The 24,798-nt window shown below is 36.5% G+C and overlaps 2 protein-coding genes and 1 pseudogene across 2 annotated transcripts; 1 reads left to right on the plus strand and 2 right to left on the minus strand.

Annotated features, from left to right (window-relative positions):
* Positions 1-794: 794 nt before the first annotated feature.
* Positions 795-5,495, minus strand: LOC143558148 (membrane-associated progesterone-binding protein 4-like). The gene is made up of 8 exons (XM_077047044.1): positions 5,366-5,495; positions 5,174-5,250; positions 4,380-4,451; positions 4,037-4,074; positions 3,828-3,871; positions 3,670-3,716; positions 3,408-3,582; positions 795-1,032 (listed from the first exon to the last, which is right to left on the minus strand). Exons 1-8 carry the CDS (start codon positions 5,486-5,488, stop codon positions 865-867), a joined length of 744 nt encoding a protein of 247 aa, XP_076903159.1. The 5' UTR covers positions 5,489-5,495; the 3' UTR covers positions 795-864.
* Positions 5,496-15,205: 9,710 nt separating this feature from the next.
* Positions 15,206-18,295, plus strand: LOC143558149 (succinate--CoA ligase [ADP-forming] subunit alpha-1, mitochondrial-like; annotated as a pseudogene).
* A 1,284-nt stretch (positions 18,296-19,579) lies between these two features.
* On the minus strand, positions 19,580-20,214 carry LOC143558164 (glutathione S-transferase T3-like). Its single transcript, XM_077047059.1, has 2 exons — positions 20,145-20,214; positions 19,580-20,061 (listed from the first exon to the last, which is right to left on the minus strand). Exons 1-2 carry the CDS (start codon positions 20,212-20,214, stop codon positions 19,580-19,582), a joined length of 552 nt encoding a protein of 183 aa, XP_076903174.1.
* Between the last annotated feature and the right edge of the window lie 4,584 nt (positions 20,215-24,798).

Below are 24,798 nucleotides of genomic sequence, written 5' to 3' on the forward strand. Positions count from 1 at the left end.
TAATATGTTTTGTTGGATCCTATTGTGAAGGGTCTTAATAGTGATTTCCCAAAGTGACCCTATGGTCGACACGCGTACATCACGTGCTTCTTATAACAACACATGACATGAATACCTCATGAAGGGATGTGGTCCCCACACTAACCGTTTCATCTGTCTTCACACTACAGGACCACACATTCTATGCAGTTCCACCACAAGACCACACATTCTATGCCGTTCCATTATAAGCCCACACATTATACGATCTTATGCAATCAAAAGAGTGTTTAAATAGGTAAATGGCTGTGTTAATAACCAATGCCTTTTAATTTATCACTTCATTGTATGCATATCAACATTTCATTTCCTTTTTTTTTTAATTTTCATCCATTTTGAAATTTTATTTATCCAGTCACATGCTACTTTAGGCTACTTTAGGTTTGCTACTTTAAGTAAAAAGAGTTTTTTTTTTTTAGCATTTAAAATTTTAAATGGGCACTGACTTGGGCCTATAAAATAGAGCTCAAAACGAGCTGAACTCGAGTTTAGGCGGGCAAATGCGAGTTTAGTTAAAATTTATCCATTTTATATAAATTTTATTAAATAAAAGGTAAAAGTCTAAACATTACAAGTTAAATGCAGCATAAAGTCATAAAACCCCAAATTCAAACCATTTTTGATTTTCAACAGTCTGATAATCAAATGCTATTATAGATATAATTCTTTTGACTATTAATAATGTAAAATGTGATCTTCCACTATTCCAGTAACGTCAAAGTACAAATGAGTAAAACTAAGGCGAAAACGTTTCCTATAATAACATATAAATAATCAAAGTCGCAAAATATAACCCACATCTCGTTGATAATCGTATCACAACAATTAAAGACGACAAGCTTTGGATAAGAAATCGCATCCTTCATAAACTTCTAAACCCGGTTGATCCAAATCTGCTTCATTGTAACACGCACAACGTTTGCTCATTTTTCCTGTTATTGCTATTTCTAGTGGTCTCTGAACGAGCCGTGGGTATCCATGGTCACACCACACCTGTCACACACACACACACCCCAAGGCACAAAGTTACTACTTTTGTGACTTTTGACTTTTGAGTCAAAGAAACAAGCTATAAATTTCCTATAGCTATATCAACTTTGTACATTAAACACATTTTTTGACTGATATCTGCATTCGAGTTGCTACCAAAAACGAATAAGCAAAAGCTTTGGGATTACTGCTGTGATAAATCCATATAACTTTAAATTATGAATGAAGTATGTTTGACCTCAAAAGTCAAATAAATACCTCAGAGTAGAGATGGCCAAAAAAACCGGTTGGGGAACCGGTTTACCGGTTTAAACCGGAAACCGGTTTTTACGAAAACCGGTTTTTTAAAAACCGGTTTAGAAACCGCCGGTTCGTCTTTCGGTTACAAGTTCTAGATCCAAAACCGGTTAACGAACCGGTTAATGGAAAAACCGGTTTTTTTTATTAACCGGTTATGGAAAAACCGGTTAACCGGTTTATAAAAAAACCGGTTTATAACGGCTATATGCCCGTTTTTTTTGTTTTTGGACCGTTTTTTTTTTTTTAATCATTAATTGCGTTTCATCAAATTTTGTCAAGTAGGGGTAAATGTGCACCGTACGATCCTAGAAACTGGTTATTGATTGAGATCGTTACGAAGGTCCTTCAAATTTTTAAATCTTGCACAACTATTTTATCCGGGGTTTACTACCAACAAGCCCCATTGCTTTACCAAAAATTGCTGTCATGTGAACAAAGTTGAGTGAACTTCATTGTAAGGGTACACCTTATTTTGATATGGGTGTAAAAATGAAAGAAAAATTTAGAAAATATTTTCAAGAACTACCTGCTGTTTTGACATGTGCTGCTGCGTTAAACCCTTGCATCAATGTTGGTGGTGTTGAAGCTTTAATAGAAAAAATTTGTGATGAGCTAGAGTTAAACAACGATCAAAACCCCTATTATAGCCAAACTTTAAAGAATGCTTTCAACACCACCTTGTCAAACATGTATGATGTCTACCTTACAAAATACGGGTCGTCTTCCCAAATTCATGACTCGTTAAGAGCTGTTGCCCAATCCCAATCCCAAACCGACCTTGAAATGGGGATGTACTACATGATTTGGGAAGACGCCGGTAAACGTCAAAAGGTAAACACCCCAAGCAGTGAACTTGGAAGGTATGGTGGTACCAACTTTGTGAAACACATGACTCCGGATGAATTTAGAAGTCTTGATTTGCTGGCTTGGTGGAGAGGTAAGGAGGATGAGTTTCCGATCCTCGCCGCCATGGCCAAAGATTTACTAACTGTCCAAGCTTCCACGGTAGCTTCGGAGTCTGCTTTTTCTGTTTCTGGCAGGGTTATATCGATTAGGAGGACTCGACTCACTGCACCAGCTATAGAGATGTCGATTTGCTACAAGGATTACTTGGACTCTTTAGATAGGGCACAACATCAACGCTCACTCGAGGGGGAAATGGAGTATGAAGCGGGCTTGTATGAAGACGAGGTCAATGAAGGACACACTCAACCAATGACCGATGAAGAAGCCGCGTACGACGATTACCTAAGAAATAGCTCGGGATCGGGTAGCGAAGAAAATTAGTTAAAGAAACAGCAAACATGGAGGCAAATCATGAGTAAGAAACAGCAAGTTGTTCATGTAATCGTGTCTAAGCATTCTTTTTCCTAATATGTGCTCTTATTTACTTGTTGATTTGGATTTTTCTAATTTAGTTAAAGAAACAGCAAACATGGAGGCAAATCATGAACAAACTGCGATTGGGAACAACAGGAGCATCTGCTAGTTCACGATTTAATGTTTGTATTTTTGAGTTAAATCATGAACAACAGTTCTTGGCAGAGATTTCTTCAGTGTTAATGATTTAATGTTTGTATTTTTGAGTTACGAATATGCGATAACGATTTAATGTTTGTATTTTTAATGTAAAAACTATAAATGAAAGTTATGTGTTTTTAATCTTTGGTTTGTTGAAAACACATTCACCAACACACACTCATACTCATCTTCCAAGCAAAGAACCCTAACAACGAAAGCAAAGAATGGCTTCGGTCAGTCCGTTTTGCCTTGTAGTTACCGTTTTGCCTTGTAGTTACCGGTTTGTTTATACTATGAAAAAATAATGGTCTTCATTAAGTACAAAATATAAAAAACAAATATTCGTATTTGAAACCGCGAAATTTAAAAAAAAAAAAAAAAAAAAAAAAAACCGGTTAATAAAAAAACCGGTTAATAAAAAAACCGGTTTATTAACCGGTTCTAACCGGTTTCCCGGTTAGACCGGTTAGGGTTTTGACAGCAAAAAACCGGTTATTAACCGGTCCGGTTATTAACCGAACCGGTTTTTTTAAAAAAACCGGTTTGTGCACCTCTACCTCAGAGCCTTCATCCTGGCTCCATTTGGAATTGCAGCCAGGTACTTTGGCTTCTTCCTTCTTTTGTTTTTCAATTAACTGTGCACCTCTTGCTGCCTTGGCTTCTACTCCTTTAAGATATTTTGTCGGCTTCCCTTCACTGTCATAATATCTGCCAACTAACTTGCCAACGGGTCTGTTGATTAGCCAATAATATAAAGATATTAATTACCTATATTTTTCACTTGTGATCCATGATAAAAAAAAATGGCTACGCACTTACATGTACGTCCTTATATAGAAATCTCTCCATTCAACTACACTCTTCACCTATAAAATAAAGATAGAATGTCAAACTTTTCATTATCATGCATATATGATTCATTATGGCAATCATCAAAAAACCATTATCGGTAGATTAGGAAGCTAAACATTAATTACCTCAGTGCTAGATAAACCAGCTAAAGAATCCGTAAGTCCGTCTCCTGAATCCAATAAATGATAAAAACCAACGATAATATATGTAAGTTCACGATGAAAAGTTCTTTTGGAACTTGTTACTCAAATTATGCAAAATGCATCTTTTTTCTATTATATGCAAATCAGCATCCCAAAAAAGTGCGTTGTTTGACAAGAATTGACAAATGTACCTGTGAAGTTTCCGGAAACAAATGCTCTGGAAGCATCTCTGGAAAAGAAAAGACAGAAGGAATGAACGGTAGTATAAGATGAAACAGATGGATAATGCAAACTACAATTTTGTGATTAAGGTCGACTTTAAGTCATTGACTTTTTAATCATTAAAATTTAGAACTCTTGAGTTAGGTCATTCTAGTTTAAGCTTGCGTGACCTTATTGACATGAGGTGACGAAAGAGTAGCACTAACACCTTTTTAGAGACATAATATACAATGTTCCTACAGTTTTATCTAAACAACCAATATAATTTCTTTGATAGATACACTTGAAAATAATAAGGAAAAAGAATAAAACCTTCCGGCAAAGTGATTGTAGCCACCTCCCTTGCCATAATGAGATTTCCCTTTTGTCACATCAAACACTGACCTGATATTCCACACATGAAAGAAAAGGAACACATTAAAACCCGATTCACCAGCATTTATCATCTACGCATAATACATTCGATAGACCTAATTACCAATGTCCCAGAAAAAAAAAAGTCATGAAATATCATGATACCGTTTCATTTAGCTAGCATTTAGAAGTTAGTCATCTACTAATCATAATCCTTACTTCCTTGTATTTCACTACAAACTTAACGGGCAAATTAACTATTTCAATCATAATTGACTTAATTAAAAAAAAAAAGTAACCCCTCCTTCAATGAATAAGGGATAAATATCAGAAGTAAAATTATTGTAAGCAAACTTATTATAGATATGTAATCAATGGTATCAAAATATCAAACAAAATAATTAAATTAATTCAGAAAACATAACAGTCGATATACACTTGCTGTGCTAGTCTAATTTTAAACTTGCCAATTGAGCATGTTTCCACGCTCATCAGCCACTGACAAATCATTCTTTAATCGTCGGCAATCAAATATACTATCCATCAAAGTTAATTACCGAACATTCGGCCATATCTCTAGTTTCAAACTAAACAATTACCTAGACAAGGTAACATCAGATGCATACAATCACCAATATTCCTGCCCAAACCCAAACCGAAACAAAGCTATAATAACAATATCCGGAACTTAAACAAATCATCGAAACCTAAGTATTGATAATACTTGAAGGAATGAATATTAATGAAAGTACCCGAGAATTCCTAACAAGATTGGCAAGGCGACATCGGTCCCGTTGTATATAGCCAAATCTTCAGGTGTAAATAATCTCTGATCCGAATGGTGAAATTAACAGGCTTAACTTAAAATATATAGAAAAACAAACAAGCATTATATGATATGAATGAAACTGAAATCATAAATTAAATAGAAGTTATATGCATACAAGGGATGAGGGTGAAATAGATGCAGGAAGAGGATGAAAGGTGAGTGGATATAAATATGCGAAGAATAGAGAGATGAGAGCGATGGTGATGGCGATTCCAACGAAAGGGGAAACCACCCTCATGTTTCTAGGGTTTGAAATACTCTTTTAGAGGTTTAACTACCACTACCAGTCCTTTTGTCGGATCCAACTGCAAGACGATCGAATTTCAGCTAACTGACATTTGCAGCCAACAACGTTGAGCATTCAGGTTGAATTAGGGGTGTTCTTCGAGTTATTTATTCGGGTTTCGAGTTGTTTGGGTCAGGTTGTTCGGGTTTGAGCTCAAAACAAATTGACCCAAGAACCGACCCAAATAAGTTCGGTTTGTTCGGGTTTCTGGTTATACGGGTCGGGTAAATTCTGGTTGGGTTTCGGGTTTAACAAATTAAAAAAAAAATCCACCTTTAACAATATCAAAAATTAAAAAACCAAATTCCAAGCCGTTAGAAAACCACAATATACAGCCATATTCAACAATAGCATATATTGTTTAGCAAAACATGAAATTTATCATACAAGAATGTATTAGACGGGATGAAGGAGTGTTGTAGCATGTGGATTAATACTTGTGTAGATTGAAGAAACATGCTCAATATATATTGGTTTAAACACAATACTATTTAAGTTTGTGAAATGAATATACATTCTCCGCATGCTTTATGGCCATTAATACATTGGGATGTGCTAGATCCAATATTAATTGGAGTCTTGAGAACAACCGAACAAGAATACATAAGGTCACTGTGCTTGTGACATTTGTCAATTTCGGGTTATTTTATACTTGTATTCTTAATGTAAACCCGACCCGTTTTGTATCCCAAACCTTTCGATATTATCAAAATGATGAATTGTATGTTAAATATTTGTTTTATAGTTGTTGGATAAAAAAAACACCCTTTTCGGTTCTTAAAATTCCCCGAAAACGCTCAAAACGAACTCCAGGGACTAAAACTACCAAAATGGAGACTTGAAGGACCCATTTGTAGTTTGTGCTTTCTTGGGTCTATAACCAACCCATTTTCATGAAACACCCTTTATGAAAGACCCATTCAACTTACCCTATATATACACACCCATCTTCTTCATTTGTGCTTGCTCATTTCTTCATTTCTCTCTCAAATTCTTGAATTCTAAGGTTGTTCTTCATAAGCTAATCTTTCATTTTAACTAACTTCTCAATACTTAAAGCTTGATGTTACAACATATATATAATATACACTCCTTGTTTACCTTCGGTCTTTCATTTCTCCGGTCTCGGCCGGTTGAAATGTCGGACTAGTAAGGCAAGGTTACATGGAGGACTTTGTAGTCCTTGTTTATATATTTAACAAATCTAACCATATAACTTGTTATACTTGCTTAAATTCTACATATTTTAGTTTATTTTTCATATTTGTCAAGTTCCATGGTATTGGGTATGTGGTGACTAGCCTCGGTTTCATCCCGAGTTGAGAATCGAACCAAAAACCGAACTTTTGTTTAAAAGCATTATTGTTAACTTTTTGAATGTAAAACTTGAGTATTATTATTTATAAGTTATTTTACAAGTTCCATGGTAATTGGGTATGTGGTAACCATCCTCGGTCTTATTCCGAGTCAATGACCGAACTAAAAACCGAACTTTTATTTAAAAGCATTATTGTTAACTTTTTGAATGTAAAACTTGAGTATTATTATTTATAAGTTATTTTACAAGTTCCATGGTAATTGGGTATGTGGTAACCATCCTCGGTCTTATTCCGAGTCAAGGACCGAACCAAAAACCGAACTTTTGTTTAAAAACTTTATTGTTAACTTTTTGAATGTAAAACTTGAGTATTATTATTTATAAGTTATTTTACAAGTTCCATGGTAATTGGGTATGTGGTAACCATCCTCGGTCTTATTCCGAGTCAAGGACCGAACCAAAAACCGAACTAAACCGAGTTCACTCGCTTAAGACACACAAGTGTGTTTTTAGCCACCAAAACTCATATTTTTCTTCAAGATTATAATTTAAATCAATTTTAGTTAATTTCTAAACATACTTGGCATGTCGGTAACCAACTTGATCTTATAACAAGTTCGAACCGATAAGGTCGTATACTCGCTTAACGAACGTTAAGGTTCTTCACAATAGAACTACATACTTGGTTAAGTCTATTTTGATTTTATCGAGTTATCTCATAACATTTATTATTTTGGGAAGTTAACTGTGAGCTTGGTCAATTATCAAGTCTCGAACCGACAAACCCGAACACTCGTTTAAACCTCGTTTTGGTATTCTTATAACCAAAGGTTTTGCAATATCGCATTTTAACCCACATTATTACTTAACATAGGTTGAGTAAAAAAAGAAAAAAACTAATGAATAGAATACCGAGACCCGGTTTCGAGTAAACTTATTTTACAAAACTCGTTTCTTTAATTTCTCAAATATTTACATTTTAAATTCTAAACTTTATTTATTTACTTTATTTGTCATGTATTTTATTTTAAACCCTTCCAAGACTACCTACTAACACAAGACCCGTTTAATATAGGTCTTGCTCGTTAAACCGATCTCTCCGATTATTCACGACACTATCTTTCAAGTTACTTGTTAATGTGAGTACTTTTTCATCCCCCGTTTTCCATCTTTCGTTTTGGGGTGGCATTGCATACTTATTCAAATTCAAATGATTTATACTTGAGTCTTAAACCACAACACGTATTGTATATGTTTACTTAAATAAATGCTCGATTTGGTATTATATGCTTTACATGATTATGTGCAAATTTATCAATGCTAAGGCGGGTAGCCTCATCAAAGTATGATCATACGTTAATTCCGAGTATATATGGTATCCCCATATAGAAAGGTGTCGTCAATGTATTCTTATTGACGATTTCATTATTGTCGTCAATGTATTCTTATTGACGGTTTTATTTTCTAAATTGTTGCTATTATTTATTGTTTTCATATACTAGTTGTGGATTTCATACTATATACTTATTGTCCAAAACTATGAAAAATTGCTCACCAACCTTCGTGCTGACAAACTCTATTTTATGCAATGTTACAGGTTTGATGTTAGCTTGATTGGATTACTTGAAGAAACTTATTATCTTGGCTTTAGGATATTAGAAAATAAAAGAACAAGTTATTCGTTTATCTATCTATTTGGCATTTTGTATTGTTGTGTTATTTATGATGATATGGATTTAAATGAGTTGTTTAAATATTCTAACTTTATAGTGTCATTGTGCAATGAGCAATCATGTCGCGCCTCGACGTTTCCGCCTTCATTGGTCGGGGTGTGACAGTGCTACTTCACCGCTAACCTACCCTACAAAATTAGGGATACATGCATCGATGTATTATACTTCGGGTTATACGGGTCAACCCGAATCTGGGTATATCAACACAAATATCAACCCGAATATTTTATCTCGGGTTCGGGTTAGGAGTTTAATCGGTTCAGGTGAATTCGGATTGGGTTATTTGGGTCTCGGGTCGCTTCGGTTTGGGTTTGTTATTCGGGTACGGTTAAAAAACACACCTCTAGGTTGAAGAGACAATCCCCTTTGTTGGAGTCGAACTTTTTATTTTGACTATTTTTGTTATATTAAAAGTTTATTATAAGATAAATTCCAGAATCTGTCATGTTACGATCACAAGTTAAAATATCGGCAGGATTTTAATGAAATTCAAAATTTTAAACGATAACCGCAAAAGGCTAAGTTACCAACCATAATTTACAAAAGGATTTCTCCGATTTTAGGTTGCACACACTGATTTATTTGGTTCTCTAATTCACACAATTTACATACTAAGAACTTGTCAAATTACTAAGTTTTATCCGATCGAATTTTCAGTCGAACCGCCGAAATAATTCAATATGAATATGCTTAAACGAATGACTCTTAGAAAATTTAAGTTTTCAATTTCAAAATTTCCCACAGGTTCAACGGCCTTAGCCGAACTATTTCATTACAAGTTCAATAAAACTCAAATTTGTTGAATAAAACATATTTTGATAGACTCAACGAATTGATTGCAACTTGTGGTATTTGTATATTCATCCTTGCAAACTTTATTTCAATGGAATAATTTTGCATGCATAATTGTGATGAAAGAAACTCGGTTTTATACTTACACACGAGTAGAGTGATCCTCCGCGATGCGGCGATGTTTAGATGATGGTTAACAAAGGTAGTCATGTATAATTGTTTTATCAAGGACATATGTTTGCCTTCCGTAGCATTTCTAATACAAAATGTGTTTGTTGCTTACTAAATAAATTGCAATTTGTGTATTGAATATGCCACCTAATTACAGAAGATCTACCCAGTAGCTATTGCTGGTTAGAGTTAGTGATATACAAAAGCAACAATGTCTAGTTACACAAAAAATTGATATCACTTCCTACTGCATGGTGCTTACATTTTATGTACTTGACTATTCTGCTGCCTTGTTTTCTTGGTTGGTGGTTCTGCTTCTGTTGCTGCAAAACGGGTGTAAATAAAAGTCACTGACCAAATGGTTTATCAAATGATATCATATGTTGTAATTTAAAACTAATATCTCATATATTGCCCGCTTGCCTTCTGTTTCGATGTAATCCAATGAACATGATTGTTTTAACATATATTCTTCAATTATCTTCTCAAAAAACATATATCTCATATAGTTTACCTTATTTGAACCTGAAACACATAACATTTTTGCTGTCTTCATTTCCATGATATAATAGGTCCCAGCTGAAAATCAGTCCGTAACCTGGGTGACTCTATAGCGAAGCCTGATTGAAGTTAAGAATTTATTTGTACATCCAATGACGATGTGGTATGCCTATATTTTGAAAGATCTCACTTTTGGCCCTAAGGTTTTTCGCTATGGAAGGGCTTTAAAGCCTCTCCGTGTCATCGTCACGTAAGAAAACGCAGCTTCGAAGCCCTTCTTCATAATGCCCTGCTGTGGTTTAAAGCCCCTTTACCGCCCTATTATATGTATGTGTGTATGTATGTGATGTACTAAAAGTAGTTATTAATTTATTAACTAAATAAACGCTAATCTAGACACTAAGTAATAAATTCTAGACTCTTAAACTTAACTAAACTACTAGCCGGCAACTGAACCGATAGACTCTAGTACAGCTAAGTAAGTCCGGATATCGAACCCACGAGACTCTTTAAATTACGTAACCAGCTAAATTAGACTCAACTACAGACACGACTATTTATTTGTTATTTGCCTAAGGAGGGTTTTACTAATAAACTAATTTTAACTAATTAGGAAAACTAAAGACGACTAAACTTAAACTTAGACTTAATTCAGATGATGATGAACAACCACCTAGGCTAGAATCCCCTAAGTTTCAGTTATCAATTAACCGAGAGACTATTTAGTTATGGAACTGGGATCGTAAAATAGACGCCTAAGAGAAAACCCGAACAGGACCACTGACCCTTCTCAAGAGACACCTATGGATTTCTAATAAGTTTTAACGCACACCAGTAGTAAAAATCAAGTTTCCTTACGGTCACCTAATTAATTACAAACTAGTTCCTTTATACGAACTCCTACCTTACAGCGCGGAAATCAAAGGCAGTCTAATATATTCAATTGACTCGATAGACAAGTTAATCAATCAAACCTAGACGGACTCCTTACGAAGAACTAAATCTAGCAATCCTGATCAACAAAGACCTATCAATAACCTAGCACCTTACAACTATTTAGGTTAGCAGCACACTTAGGTTTATTTGATTAACTAATTTTATTCCTATGATCTTATCGCGAAATCAATCATAAAATAGTCCAAAACACAAAGTAGATGACCTAATAGAAACCTATCATAATGACAAACAATAATCAAGGCAACTATGGAATAATAAAACTTAATTAAACAACCTCAAGCACACATATGCATCAATTTAATATAATCAAACCTTTTAACTAGTTCATAAAAACCATAACGATAAATAAATCCCAAGTCAAAATCAAACGTCAACAAAGGTTCATCATAAGCCTAGGCAGTCTTTAAAGTTTAGCCTAACATCATAAAAGCAAACAAAACGATAATAAAGGAAATCATGGCGAAAATAAATAAGAACGGAAGATTAAAGGCGATAAAACCCGTGGTATTCGTTCTTGATCAATTGGCACTTCGCCGGCTGATTCCTAGCCTTCAAACCCACCAAATATTGCAATCCTAAGCTCCAGGAAACTCCAAATTCGACTCTGGTTCGCAGGGTATTCAGGTTATGATTAGGGTTAAGTTTATGGGTGTTTATATAGACTTTCAAGACCCAAAACTTAAAATTAGTGGAAGATACTGGAAATCTGAGCCCAAAAACTTAAAATTCATAGAAGATTCTGGAAATCTGAGCCCATGGACGTAAAAATTCGTAGAAGATCCTCCGGTTCTCCGGTTTGGCTTATTTTAGCTCGTTTTTCACCCTTTTTAACCACGAACAAGTCCCGGGACCTACATTACTCAAATATGTTAGTAATATACAAATCCTAATAAAAACCGAACATAAACTAATAAAATATTATATAAAATATACAAGGGAATTATATATATTTAGTATTATATCAGTATGTATGAGAGAGAGAGAAACACATGGGCCCACCAAAACCCCCTATATTGCGGTCTTCGTGACCCCCCCCCCCCCTCTTAGCGCCCACTTTAATGCCCATAGAGGAATGTATAACTATTTGAAAAATACATAAAAGTTTAATTGCACTTTTCTTGTTGTTACCCATATCAATCAATCATACCCAGTAAATCCCACCGACAGCAAAGCTATAAGTAGGGTCTGGGAAGGGTGGGATGTAGGCACACCGTACCTCTATCCAAAGGAATAAAGAGGTGGCTTCCAGAGAGACCCTCGGCTTGTTGTTACCCATAGTCATTATCAATTACCAAGAACATTGCTTGTTTAAAGTCTTCTTTGTAAACTCCATCAATAAAAATCAATGGAGATCAAAGTAACTGTCCTATATATTTGGATAGATATAAGAAGGATTAAACAAGTGCTTACATGTTCTAAAACTTCTGGACATGACTTGATTAGATATAAAAACTAAGGAACCTGATACGAAGCAGCCAAAACCCGATTAAACAACACCCAAAGCCCGAATGACCCCACCCAAGAAAAAATGAGTTTCTTTTTCCTTTTTTATATTAACCCGAAACCCGATTAGCCTATCATAGCATGACTCAAAAAACCCAAAACCCGAGAACCAAACCCATTTAAACTATTTCATTACAAGTTCAATAAAACTCAAATTTGTTGAATAAAACATATTTTGATGTACTCAACGGGTTAATTGCAACTTGTGGTATTTGTATATTCATCCTGCAAATTTTATTTCAATGCAATAATTTTGCATGCATAATTGTGATGAAAGAAACTCGGTTATACTTATACATGAGAGAAAAATATGATTTCATCACATTATAATATCTTAGTATACTATTAAAGCAATACAAGGTTTCTACATGACATTTAACTAGAATGTTCACATAGACTTCAACTCGTCAATTTTTCATTTATAGAATTTCCACATGTTAATTTGAAGATTAATTTTAAATATTAAATCCTAAGTTGAGGAAAGTTTCAAAATAAATTGTTATGATTCTCATTTATTAAATAATAAAGACAATTGTTTTCATTGTTATTTTATTAAATTTTGAGACTCTGTTATATTTTTTTTTTTAGATTTTAGGAAATTATTTATGAACGTTTGGACTGGATGTTTGGATTGAAATGGTAGTATATTGTTATATTCATATTTTTAGCATTTTTATGTTGTGTACTTAAATGTTTTGTAATTTCAATAAAAATAGTTTTTATAACACACAACTTATGTTACTACATCGAGATGCTTACGCTTCATAGTTTACAACATATGACTTCAGTAGATGATGAAATTTTTAACTAATGTCTTTTTTGTTTCAATGGTATAAGTTATAAATATGTGCCATAACTTAGAATTATGTTTTAAATGTTGTTTTTCTTTATTTTTCTTTGTATGTTGGGTTCTTTTAATTAAAGTAACAATGTGATACCTTATAATAATAATAATAATAATAATAATAATAATAATAGATTGTCCGACGTTTACAATTCGTTAAAATGTATATAACATCTACATGCTTACGTTTCATAGTTTAAACCATATGACTTAAGTAGATGATGAAGTTTTAACTAATATGTCTTTTTTGTTTCATGGTATAAGTTAGAAATATATGGCATAACTTATAATTATGTTTTAAATCCTTTTTTTCTCTATTTGTCTTTGTATGTTGGGTTATTTTAATAAAAATAACAATATGATACCTTATAATAATCTTACTATAATATTAAAGCAATACAAGGTTTTCACATGACATTCAACTAGAATGTCCACATAGGTTTCCAACTACTCAAGTTTTCATTCATATAATTTCTACTTGTTAATATAGACATTAATTTTAAACATTAAATTATAAGTTAAAGAATCAAAATAAATTGTTATAATCATCATTTATTGAATAATAAAGACAATTAATTGTTTTAATTTTTTAAATTTTGAGACTTTGTTATTTTTTTATTTTTATCTTTTTTTTTGAATTTTGGTAAATTATTTATGAACGTTTGAATTGGATGTTTGGATTGAAATGGTGGTTTAAGTCACGAGCTTTGGATTATATTGTTGCTTTATTAAACGCACGGTTTAATAAAAATTATAATTATATATCATTGTTATATTCATATTTTTAGCATTTTTATGTTGTGTACTTAAATGTTTTATAATTTCAATAAAATAGTTTTTTTATAACACACAACTTATCTTACAACATATAAATGTTTACGCTTCATAGTTTATAACACATGACTTTAGTAGATGATGAAGTTTTAACTAATATGTATTTTTTATTTCATGGTATATGTTAGAAATATGTGGCATAACTTAGAATTATGTTTTAAATTATTATTTTTCTCTATTTGTTTTTGTATGTTGGGTTCTTTTAATTAAACTAATAATGCGATACCTTATAATAATAATAATAATAATGCTAAATTATCTGACGTTTACAATTCGTTAAAATGCATATAATACACACGCGTATGCGCACGTGCGTGCGCACACACTCACACTCACACTCACACTCACACACACATACATACATATATTTTCTATCCGTATGTAACATGAGATCTAACCTACTATTTAAATCAAAGAATGACGTGAGCATTTAATCAAGTGACCTAAACAAAGTCTCACATAATGTGAGTATCTAGCATTTAAATAAGCAGAAAAAGTATCAAGATATCAGCTAGCATCTTCAATCATACTTGTTAATGATTTCATCACATTATAGTATATTCAAACCAAATAATCATTGGCGTCTTCGAACAATCAATGATGAACTTAATTGAGCATCAAGTTTATGTCAAATGACAATTATATAAACACATTTGTAGAAGAATATTCAAACCTAAAAAAATCATTTTGGGTCCCATTAAAATTGGTTCGGGTATACAAAATGGCAGTTTGAATCGAGTTTTGTGTTATATGGTCAAACCGTTTTTTGCCACAAGTGGGGGCACCGTATCTAAACAGTTTGGTAGAAATCGATTTGAGTTAAACCGGTATACCGGGCTTAAACCCGACCCGTTAGAAAAAAACATTGGTACATTCATCATAACCCGACTCGACCGAGATTCATAATAATTCTCTAATTCCTTAAAATAAAATAAAATAATAATAATCGTCTCCCTCCATTAGGTATTAGGTCTTTGCGGACGAGAGATTTGAAGCAGCAGTCGGTCAGTCAGTCAATCAATATGTCTCGACAAGCCGCTAGATTCATCGCTAATCTCTCATCAAAACTCTCGATCTCTCAGTCTCGTTCATTCGCCACCGGCTGTCTTCGTCGACAAGAACACTCGCGTCATCTGCCAAGGAATCACCGGCAAAAATGGCACCTTCCACACCGAGCAAGCCATCGAATACGGCACTAAGATGGTATAATTACGCACGCTCACTTTATATACCTCATTTGATCTCGTCTTGATCTAGGGTTTAGATTGTTCGCTGATCTGTAAAATGACTGTTTTGTGTTAAAATTAACCCTAGCAAACAGAGGAAACTTGTGGAACAAGTCAATTTACCTGTATTTTGTATGAAATGTTGCATCCATTATGATCCTGCAAATGTGTATTAACTAATATCAATCAGGAATTATGGAAGAGTGTTTTAACTTTCAAATATTATTGTAATCAACTTTTTTTGAATGTGTGCCTTCTAAGGTGATGCTATGCTGTTCACTGCAATCTGTAGTGTGTTGAAAGTCATGAATTTAGGGGTGAGCAAATATCAGTTCGGCTTTTACTTATAACCGAAACCGATAAAAATCCATAACCGAAACCGGTTAGGTTATATCGTATAGTAGGTCAGTTTTCGGCTCTAAATTTTTAAACTTAACATAATGCACCAACCAACGTTTTACTTATAAATACATGAAATGGAGGTACAAAAGCTAGAAATTGCTGGTGTTTTATAGGTTGGTGGAGTTACCCCAAAGAAGGGTGGGACAGAGCATTTGGGGCTCCCTGTTTTCAACTCGGTTGCAGATTCTAAAGCTGAAACCAAGGCTAATGCATCTGTAATTTATGTACCTCCACCATTTGCGGCAGCAGCAATCATGGAGGCATTGGAGGCTGAACTGGATTTAATAGTTTGCATTACTGAAGGAATACCACAACATGACATGGTAAGCTGCATTTCTCTTATTTGCTTAGATTAATCTTTGTTATCTATGTATTTAGTATTTGTTTGTGAGTCAACTGTAAGAGTAATCTTAACTGTCTTTAACCTTACGTATGCATACAGGTTAAGGTAAAGGCTGCTCTTCTTCAGCAGTCAAAGACTCGGTTAATTGGTCCTAACTGTCCTGGTATTATTAAGCCCGGAGAATGCAAGATTGGAATTATGCCTGGTTACATTCACAAACCAGGGCGCATTGGCATTGTATCTCGGTCCGGCACGCTAAAATATGAAGCGGTGAGATGTTATTTTGAGTTATTATTAATTTATTACCCCATCAACTTATAATTTATTTACGCTTATGAGGCTCATGATAGTATTAGAGGCTTAGAGCTATGCAGTTAATGCAGAAAAATAGCGTATATCGGTCAAGGACTGATATTTGAAATATCAGTTATCGCGGTGTGATAGCAGTAACTTTAATATCATGCGAAATTTATATATTATGTATATAATAAAATATAAAACACTAAACCTTATCAAATTTTAATAGCAAAATCAAAAGTCAAAACCCAAAACTAACAATTAACAAACTAAATGACTGGATGAGATGAATTGGAGAAGTAACTAATCACCTGGATGGTAAGGTGGAGGATTGGCGGGGTGGAGCGATCGACTGGATGAGGTCGTTGTTCACTCGTTTATTCATCAAATGCGATAGGGTTTAGGGTTAAAATGAATGGATATGGGTTCTGGGCCAAAAAATTTAACGGGTATGGTCCTGGGGTAGTAAAGCTGGTCATTTTGGGCAAAAAACTTTTCAATCGATAAACTTTGTGATAAGACCAATATAGTGGTAGTAAAATATTGGCAAAATATCAGTAAATATCGCCGATATTATCGGAACCGATATTTCGACTGATATATTGCTGCATGTCCATAACCGCTATAGCACCAAAATTGATAGCATAGTACTAGAGAAACTTATATGCTTGAAAATTTTTAAGGCAGTTTGCTCATCGCCTCATCCCTTTTGAATAGTTTCTTCTACTTCGTATAAAAATATTTACATAAAGGCAACAACCAAAATTTATGCTTCTATGGCATTGATATCATGTTTATAAAGGCATTGGTGTGAGCTGAAACTGTTTGCTACTTTGCAATTTGAATTAAAAAGCATCCTATGAAATTTTCTGAATGCTCTGTCTCACTTTGTTATAGATTTATCAAACGACTGTTGTTGGTCTAGGCCAATCTACTTGTGTAGGCATTGGTGGAGATCCTTTCAATGGGACGAACTTTGTTGACTGCATGAAGAAGTTCATTGATGATCCTCAGACAGAAGGTAAGTTAAGTCTAAAACGTATTGATATTTGGTTGTCATTACATGGTATTGTGGCCTTAGGAATTTCGTGTAGTTGCTGTCTCCATCAGTCACCTTAAAGTACTTGTGTTGTTCTGCAATTATGTTAACTTACAGCCTTGCAGGTCAAATTTCCCTTTAAATTATTGCTCAATATTCGCCATTTGCTATTCAGGTAATGTTCTGATTGGTGAGATAGGTGGTACCGCAGAAGAAGATGCTGCTGCACTCATTAAGGTTAGATACGCCACACTCGTATAGAATTCAGTGAATTGATCTTAATAATGTTATAATGATGACTTCAAGTGAAATTAATTAAAATTTGTTTATATGGTAACAGGAAAGTGGGACAGAAAAGCCTATTGTTGGCTTTATTGCTGGACTTACCGCACCACCTGGTCGACGTATGGGTCACGCTGGAGGTATTTCTTCATTGACTATATTATATAACAATTATAACCTTTTTGATGTAATAAGAAGGTTGATTTTAGCTCAAGTAATATCTTTTTTGAACTTGCAGCTATAGTATCAGGCGGAAAGGGTACAGCACAAGACAAAATCAAGACCCTAAAGGAAGCTGGTGTGACAGTTGTGGAATCACCAGCAAAGATTGGATCTGCAATGTTTGAGGTGTTTAAACAGAGGGGTCTTGTGTGATTGCTCTACTCATGTATCAAGAACTTATTTTCAGTTCACAATAAATACCACCCAGGCGAGTTTAAGTGATTCTTGAGTATTTTAGCAATCTTTTGTTTCTCTTTTATGAAAAGCCAAAGTGTTATGGCATTGTTTTTGCAAATTCGAAATTGGAAAAACTTAACACGCATTTGGATTCAGATTAAACTCACCAAACCGACTTTTTTCTGCCTATTTTACAACCTGAGTGCAAATTTCTTTATACATGTCATTGTCTATGTTCTTGGAAAATGAGATGGTTTGGTTTCTTCTAAATAAGGATTTATATGTGTAGCTTTTGTTATTAAAACTTTATTTTAAGCAATTAGACAAATTGTACAAACCTCCAAGAATATTGGTAGACATCTGGCAAAGTGTATTGGCTTTATTCTATGATAGTCAAAGTCAATGTTGGAGGCTGATGTTGATGTTCCAAGTTCAAACCGGGCCAAGCTTGTAGAATAAGCAAGCAGCATACGTGGTCAACTTTTGAACTAATTGATACTTTGCGTGCGCACAAGAATGAAGTTTAATTTATTAGATATTATGTTTAATAACATGTATAATCACAATATAAATTCATAATGTTTCAGTGACCTTTACTCAGACTCAGATCCAGCCATAAACCTCTATGGGCTGCTGAACCAGGCCCAAACTTTATACCTGTTTGTGGATATATATTGATCAATGTTTGTAAAATTAATGTGAAGTTTTGGATGTATGATCTATTACTAATTAAATCGTGACTCGTGTCGTGTAATTAGTTCTTTTACTTATTACCAAAGTGTATGCATGAGATTGGTTCGATATAAACTTTATTGCTGGTTAGGCTGTATGCTATGGTGGGGGGCTTCGAAGCCCCTCCACAGTGCCACGTCAGCGCCATATAGGCACTGGAGGCATCGAAGCCCTAGGGCATAATGCCCCTCTATGGTGAAGGGGCTTTGAAGCCTAGCCTTTTTTCTTTTTTTCATAAAATAAAAAAGCCAATACAAATAAAAATAAAAAACATACAAATAAAAAAACCAATACAAATAAAAATAAAAACCCTACAAATAAAAATAAAAAACATACAAATAAAAAAATATAACTAATGTTCGTCGTCGTCCTCGTTTGCATATTTGGTCAATATCATGGCTTTTCTTTTTTCCATCACCGCCCGCGACATAGGATCTAGATGCGATAGATCTTTTGAGATGAGCTCGAATTCCTTTTGTTTCTTTCGCTCCAAGTGCATCGCTTTGTATTCCGCAAGCATCGCCTTTCTTTCTTCGTGCACTTTCAAGAGGCCTTCCTGTTTTTGTTTTTTAATGTTGGCAATCTCGGCTAGCCTCACCTCCAAGTTTTCAAGATGCAAACTCATGTCGGAACTCTTAGATGATGTGGTTCTGACAGAGATCCTCCACCTCTAGCCTTTATCTCTTCCAACCGGCCGTGGCAACTCATCCAGTTCGTCAAAAATTAATTCCGGATCCAACTCGTTTAGATTAAGTTGATAACGACCATCGGACATGGGCTGAGACGGCGATTGATTGGCCGAAGTAGACGTTGTCTTTAACCGTTTGGACAGTCGCGGTGGTGATGATGTCGAGACCAGATGCCACTTTGGCGAGCTTATGCATTGTCTCCAAATATCCAACATGCTAAAATCTGTTTTATAAAGGGCTTTGTATTGTTTTAAGCAGGCCTCCAACACATCGGCATCGCTTATGCCACTTTTTTTGTTGTTCACAACGCGGGTGTGAACGCCTGTGAAGTCGGTTATTTTTGTGCGTAATGACTTCCATTTGTTGTAGACGGAATCATTCCCGCGATACTTTACGCGACCCATTAAAGCAAAGAACTTGGTGAGTATTTGTACCCAAAACTCCGGCGAATGTTTGCCGTCATCTTCGATACATATAAAAGCTTAGTATTAGTAAACAAAAAAAGATATATAACATGGAAAACATATAAATATTTTTATAATATACCTTCAATCGAGTCTTCGGAAGAGTCGATCCACGCTAACGCTAACGCCATTTCCTCGTCCGCTTCCCACATTTGTCGTTAGACCTTTTCGGTTGTTCGAACGTCACCCAGGTTCTTTTTTTTATGACTTCTTTTTGGACGCCGGACTTTCGTTTTGGGTATTTGGGTTTGTGGTACTTGCGAGGATGTATACGACATTGGCGCTCGAAAGAACATATCGGGGGTAAACGGTGGCATCGGTGGAGGAATCATCAGTCCTTATTGGTTTGCATAGAACGGGTTGCTAAGGTCGACGTTATTTGTGAGCAAACTAGCCCGCCACATACAACTCGGATCCCACGGGTTTTGGTTCGGGTTCGGGTTCGGTTTTGGGTTCGGTGTTGAGCTTGAGCTCGTGTTCGTGTTTGAGTTCGGGTTCGGGTTCGAGTTAGGATTCATGATTTGGTGTGAAGATGAAAGTTATGAAGATGGTTAAATTTGGTGTGAAGATGGTTAAATTTGATGTGAATATGAAAGTTGTTTAAGTAAAATGGAGAAAAAGGTTTGAATTTATATAGAAATGTTAATTATAATTTTATTTTTTTTAACGGCTCTATTTTGTACCGTTGGGGTGGGCCCCCCATCACCAGCCTTTCCGCGCCCGCCTTCCCCTCCATAGCCGCCCCTTCAGCGCCCGCCTTGAAGGCGCCCCCCGGCGATGTTCCCTCCTCTTCCGCGCCCCAATCCTCCCCCTACCGCGCCCATAGCGACCAACCTTAGTGTGAGAACTAAAATGAGTGGAAACCTTAAGTAAACTTTTGAAAACTTGAAATCAAAACCACATTAATCATCTATGTAATTAACTCATTTAACCATCAACTAAGTGTATGTGTGAAATTCATTAATCATCTATGTAATTAACTCATTTAACCATCAACTAAGTGTATGTGTGAAATTCTTTTGTATCCTGTACGTGTCTTCTCTAATTAGGACCGTAACAAACCAAACCGAACAAGGCATTGTTCATGCTTATCCTTTAAGCTTTTATTAAACAAACGTGTGGTACGTACACGAACACCTAATTGAACGAAATTTCTTGTCCGTTTTCGTTCATTAAAAAAATGAATTTGTTCGTGAACAGTTCATGAACACAAACAATGTTTTATTTGAGTTGGCTATTCAAAACTGGTCAATGTCAATGGTTTAGTCCAATTACAAAAAGTTTGTATTGGTGTTTTTTATCTTTTAACATTCATATTTCACGTAGGTGTGAATTGATATTAACAGAAATAAACGATTGTGATTTTGGAATAACTCTTCAATACTTTTTATTAATCCAAGAAAAATAACTCAAAAACTTAGATTACAATCCATACCATAACTAGGTATTTATAACTTAACCTATACGTGTTAGACTATAACTAGGATTGCTAATAAAATAATTAATTCAAATAATTAATCCAAACTTGATAATTATCTTTTGAAGAGGTAGGTCCCAGCAGAGCCCAGTTGGACCCGCAAGACTCACCTTAAACAGGGACGTCTGCGCAAAGACCAACTGGTTCCGCAGAACCAACCATGCTCGGAGACATGACGTCCTTACGCGCAGTATGCAAGCTGGTCCCGCAGGAAATGCCTCCCAATGGTGAAGGACTCCGCCTGTCCCCGCAGCCTCGGATACAAGCCATTAGGGACTGGCCACCCGCGCAGCATGGCTACACGCACAAGGCACTTAACTCTCCCCAGTGTCACCTGAAGGAATGAGCAAAGGCGGGAGGGGGAAAACTCCCGCCTAAATGAGCCAGTCCGTATGATGGAGGATCTTTTGTGTGATACCTGACGAGGTACAGACAAAAGATCTGACCAAGAATGCGACAGCTCACTGACAGCAGCATGGCAGACAGCACGCCACAGCACTGTGACCAATAGCCGCCGCCTACCCACCAACTCCTGCCATACCACGTGCCTAGCCTGTAGTTGGCAAAAGAGGAAGAGTGCACGACACGCCTGCTCTGTGTCAGCCGCTACCTATCCACCACTCACAGGCAGGGCACGTGCATAGGTTACAGTTGGTAGCGTGTTGGGCCGGCTAAACCCCTTGGAAACCTACCTTCGGCTATAAATACCCCAATGGTATGAACATCTTATCTCATCATATTATACCTGATATCTGCTCTAGCAATCTCTTAATATACTTTTATATTTAAAGAGCAATCTAGTCTGATTCTCACGCCGGAGGGTGGTCACAAGGAGGAACCCCCCCTTCTCAGTGACGAGCTCACGGTGTCTGTTTTGCAGGTTATCAGAAGAACCATCTTCCAAGGGTCTAACCCCTCGTGGGAAACAGTTATCCAACCCCCAGGTTACCAGTAATCTGTCCGGGGTCCGGTTAGTGTTTCTTCATTGGCGCCATCCGTGCATAAAGCTAGAACTACATTTTTCTCCAGTTTTTTCAAACTTCAAAGATGGTTAGAGAAATTCCGGTAACCACAACTCCAGCTACTGGGGAGAACACCGGCAACACAGTTTTTACAAACACTACCCCGGCTACCCAAGTCGGGCCAAGTGAAGCAAATTTTACGAACACTACCCCAGTTACTCAAGCTGGGGCAAGTGCAGTAAAAGATCGTCTACTGAGGTCCACTGATACCCAGTTTGAGAAACGAAGGCTCCCCCACCAAACTCTTGATGAAGTTAAGGCATGGGCGGAAACACGGCAAAAGGAATTCCAGGCTGAGTTGGACGAACGCTTGCGTTCCGTGCAACAGGCCGACGAGTTCGAATGCTTTGACTCGGAGGAATCCGACTCCGACGTAAACCCTCGCCACAGGGCGAAAGGGAAGCGTAAGGAAACGGAACCCCAACCGAAAAGGCAGTTTGGACAAGCCTTCAAACCAAAAAATACAGGTGGAAGTTCACGAGACTTCTCCAAAACGTTCAGACCGAACGTTGCAAATGCGGGAACGTCCAAATTTGCAAGGGACATTGCGGAAGCAATTGCCCCAAAAAGTGCCAAACAAATGCCCAACATAGGCACTTATGATGGTATATCTGACCCAGACGACCATTTGAACAGGTTCATAGCAGGGGCAACCGTCAGCAACTGGACGGAACCCACGTGGTGTTACATGTTTCAAATGACGCTGGTGGGGACTGCTAGGGTTTGGTTTGATCGTTTACCGGTTAACCACATTTACGACTGGGCAGACTTCCAGCAGAAGTTTAGCCAACACTTCAGCCAGCAGCGAAAGTATACCGAGGAGCAATGGACAATCCTCAAATGCATACGGGAAGAAGATGAATCTCTGCCAAACTTCATCACTCGCTTCAACTCAAAGAAGTTAAGTTTGGGCAATATCAGCGAGGACCTTGTTCGCGCAGCCTTCATCCAGGGCGCGCAGGACCCAGAGCTTATCCGCACCCTAACGGGTAAAGATGGAATGCCATCCACATGGGATGGCATCATGACAGCAGCCAAACGCTATGCGGAAACGGAGAAGCAACTGGGTAGAGACCTTCCGCAGAGCACAAACCTTTACACCCAGAGGACGAGAGAGGACAACGTCCTCACCGCCCGATTGAACAAAAAACGGAAGCAAGGCATTTGGCAGTCAAGGGTAAACTTTGACACCTCATCCGGCTTACAGCACCGATTGGGTGAAAGGGATAATGTAAAGCTGCACCGGAACTCCAGATGGACGCCACTTACCAAAAGCGTCACTGACATATTTGCTACTGAAGAGCTCCCATGGCCAAAGCCTCCAGTAATCCGACATCGTCACGATGCTGATCGGAGCAAGTACTGTGACTATCACAGAACAAAAGGCCACAACACTGAAGAATGCATAGACGTAAAAGACATGGTCAAAACATTCGTCAGAGATGGGACGCTCGCGCACCTCGTGGCGAAATAAAAGCTAAGCAGGCAGGCAGGTGCGTGTGGAACCATGGCTGGGGTAAACACGAATAAAAAATCAGCTTCAATATGGAGACTACGCGCCCGAAATCCCGTGCCCACGCGCCTGAAAAAGCAACTGGAATGACCACATAATGTCATGTCGCCATAACTTCTGGCACGTCCTGACACCGTCAGAAGAAACCGTCACACGACGTTTGAGGTATTGGGTTGTTCTTATCCATCTACCAACTCTTCAAATTTCAAATTTAAAATTTGAAGACAAGATTAAAAAAAAAAAAAAAAAAAAAAAAAAAAAAAAAAAAAAGCGGGAAAATACCCCTTACCTTGGCAAACAAGTAACCGTAAGACGGATGCGGGTACAGTGTGAAGGCAAAACATTTCGCATACCTAGCACCCGCAGGGAATTGAAGCCAAGTAAAACCTTGGCAAACAAGTAACCGTAAGACGGATGCGGGTACAGTGTAAAGGCAAAACCCTTCACATACCTAGTACCCGCAGGGAATTGAAGCCAAGTAAACTTTGGTGAACAAGTAACCGTAAGACGGATGCGGGTACAGTGTAAAGGCAAAACCCTTCACATACCTAGCACCCGCAGGGAATTGAAGCCAAATATTCCTCGGCAACCAAGTAACTATAAGACGGGTGCGGGTACAGTGTAAAGGCAAAACCCTTCACATACCTAACACCCGCAGGGAATTGACGCCAGGAATACCTTGGAAGTAAAGTAACCGTAAGACGAGCGCTGGTACAGTGTTAAG

This window comes from Bidens hawaiensis, unplaced genomic scaffold, assembly GCF_021521415.1.
Source record: "Bidens hawaiensis isolate Kalapana, Puna unplaced genomic scaffold, B.hawaiensis_p1.1 tig00019341_1, whole genome shotgun sequence".
In the NCBI taxonomy this organism is placed as follows: domain Eukaryota; kingdom Viridiplantae; phylum Streptophyta; class Magnoliopsida; order Asterales; family Asteraceae; genus Bidens; species Bidens hawaiensis.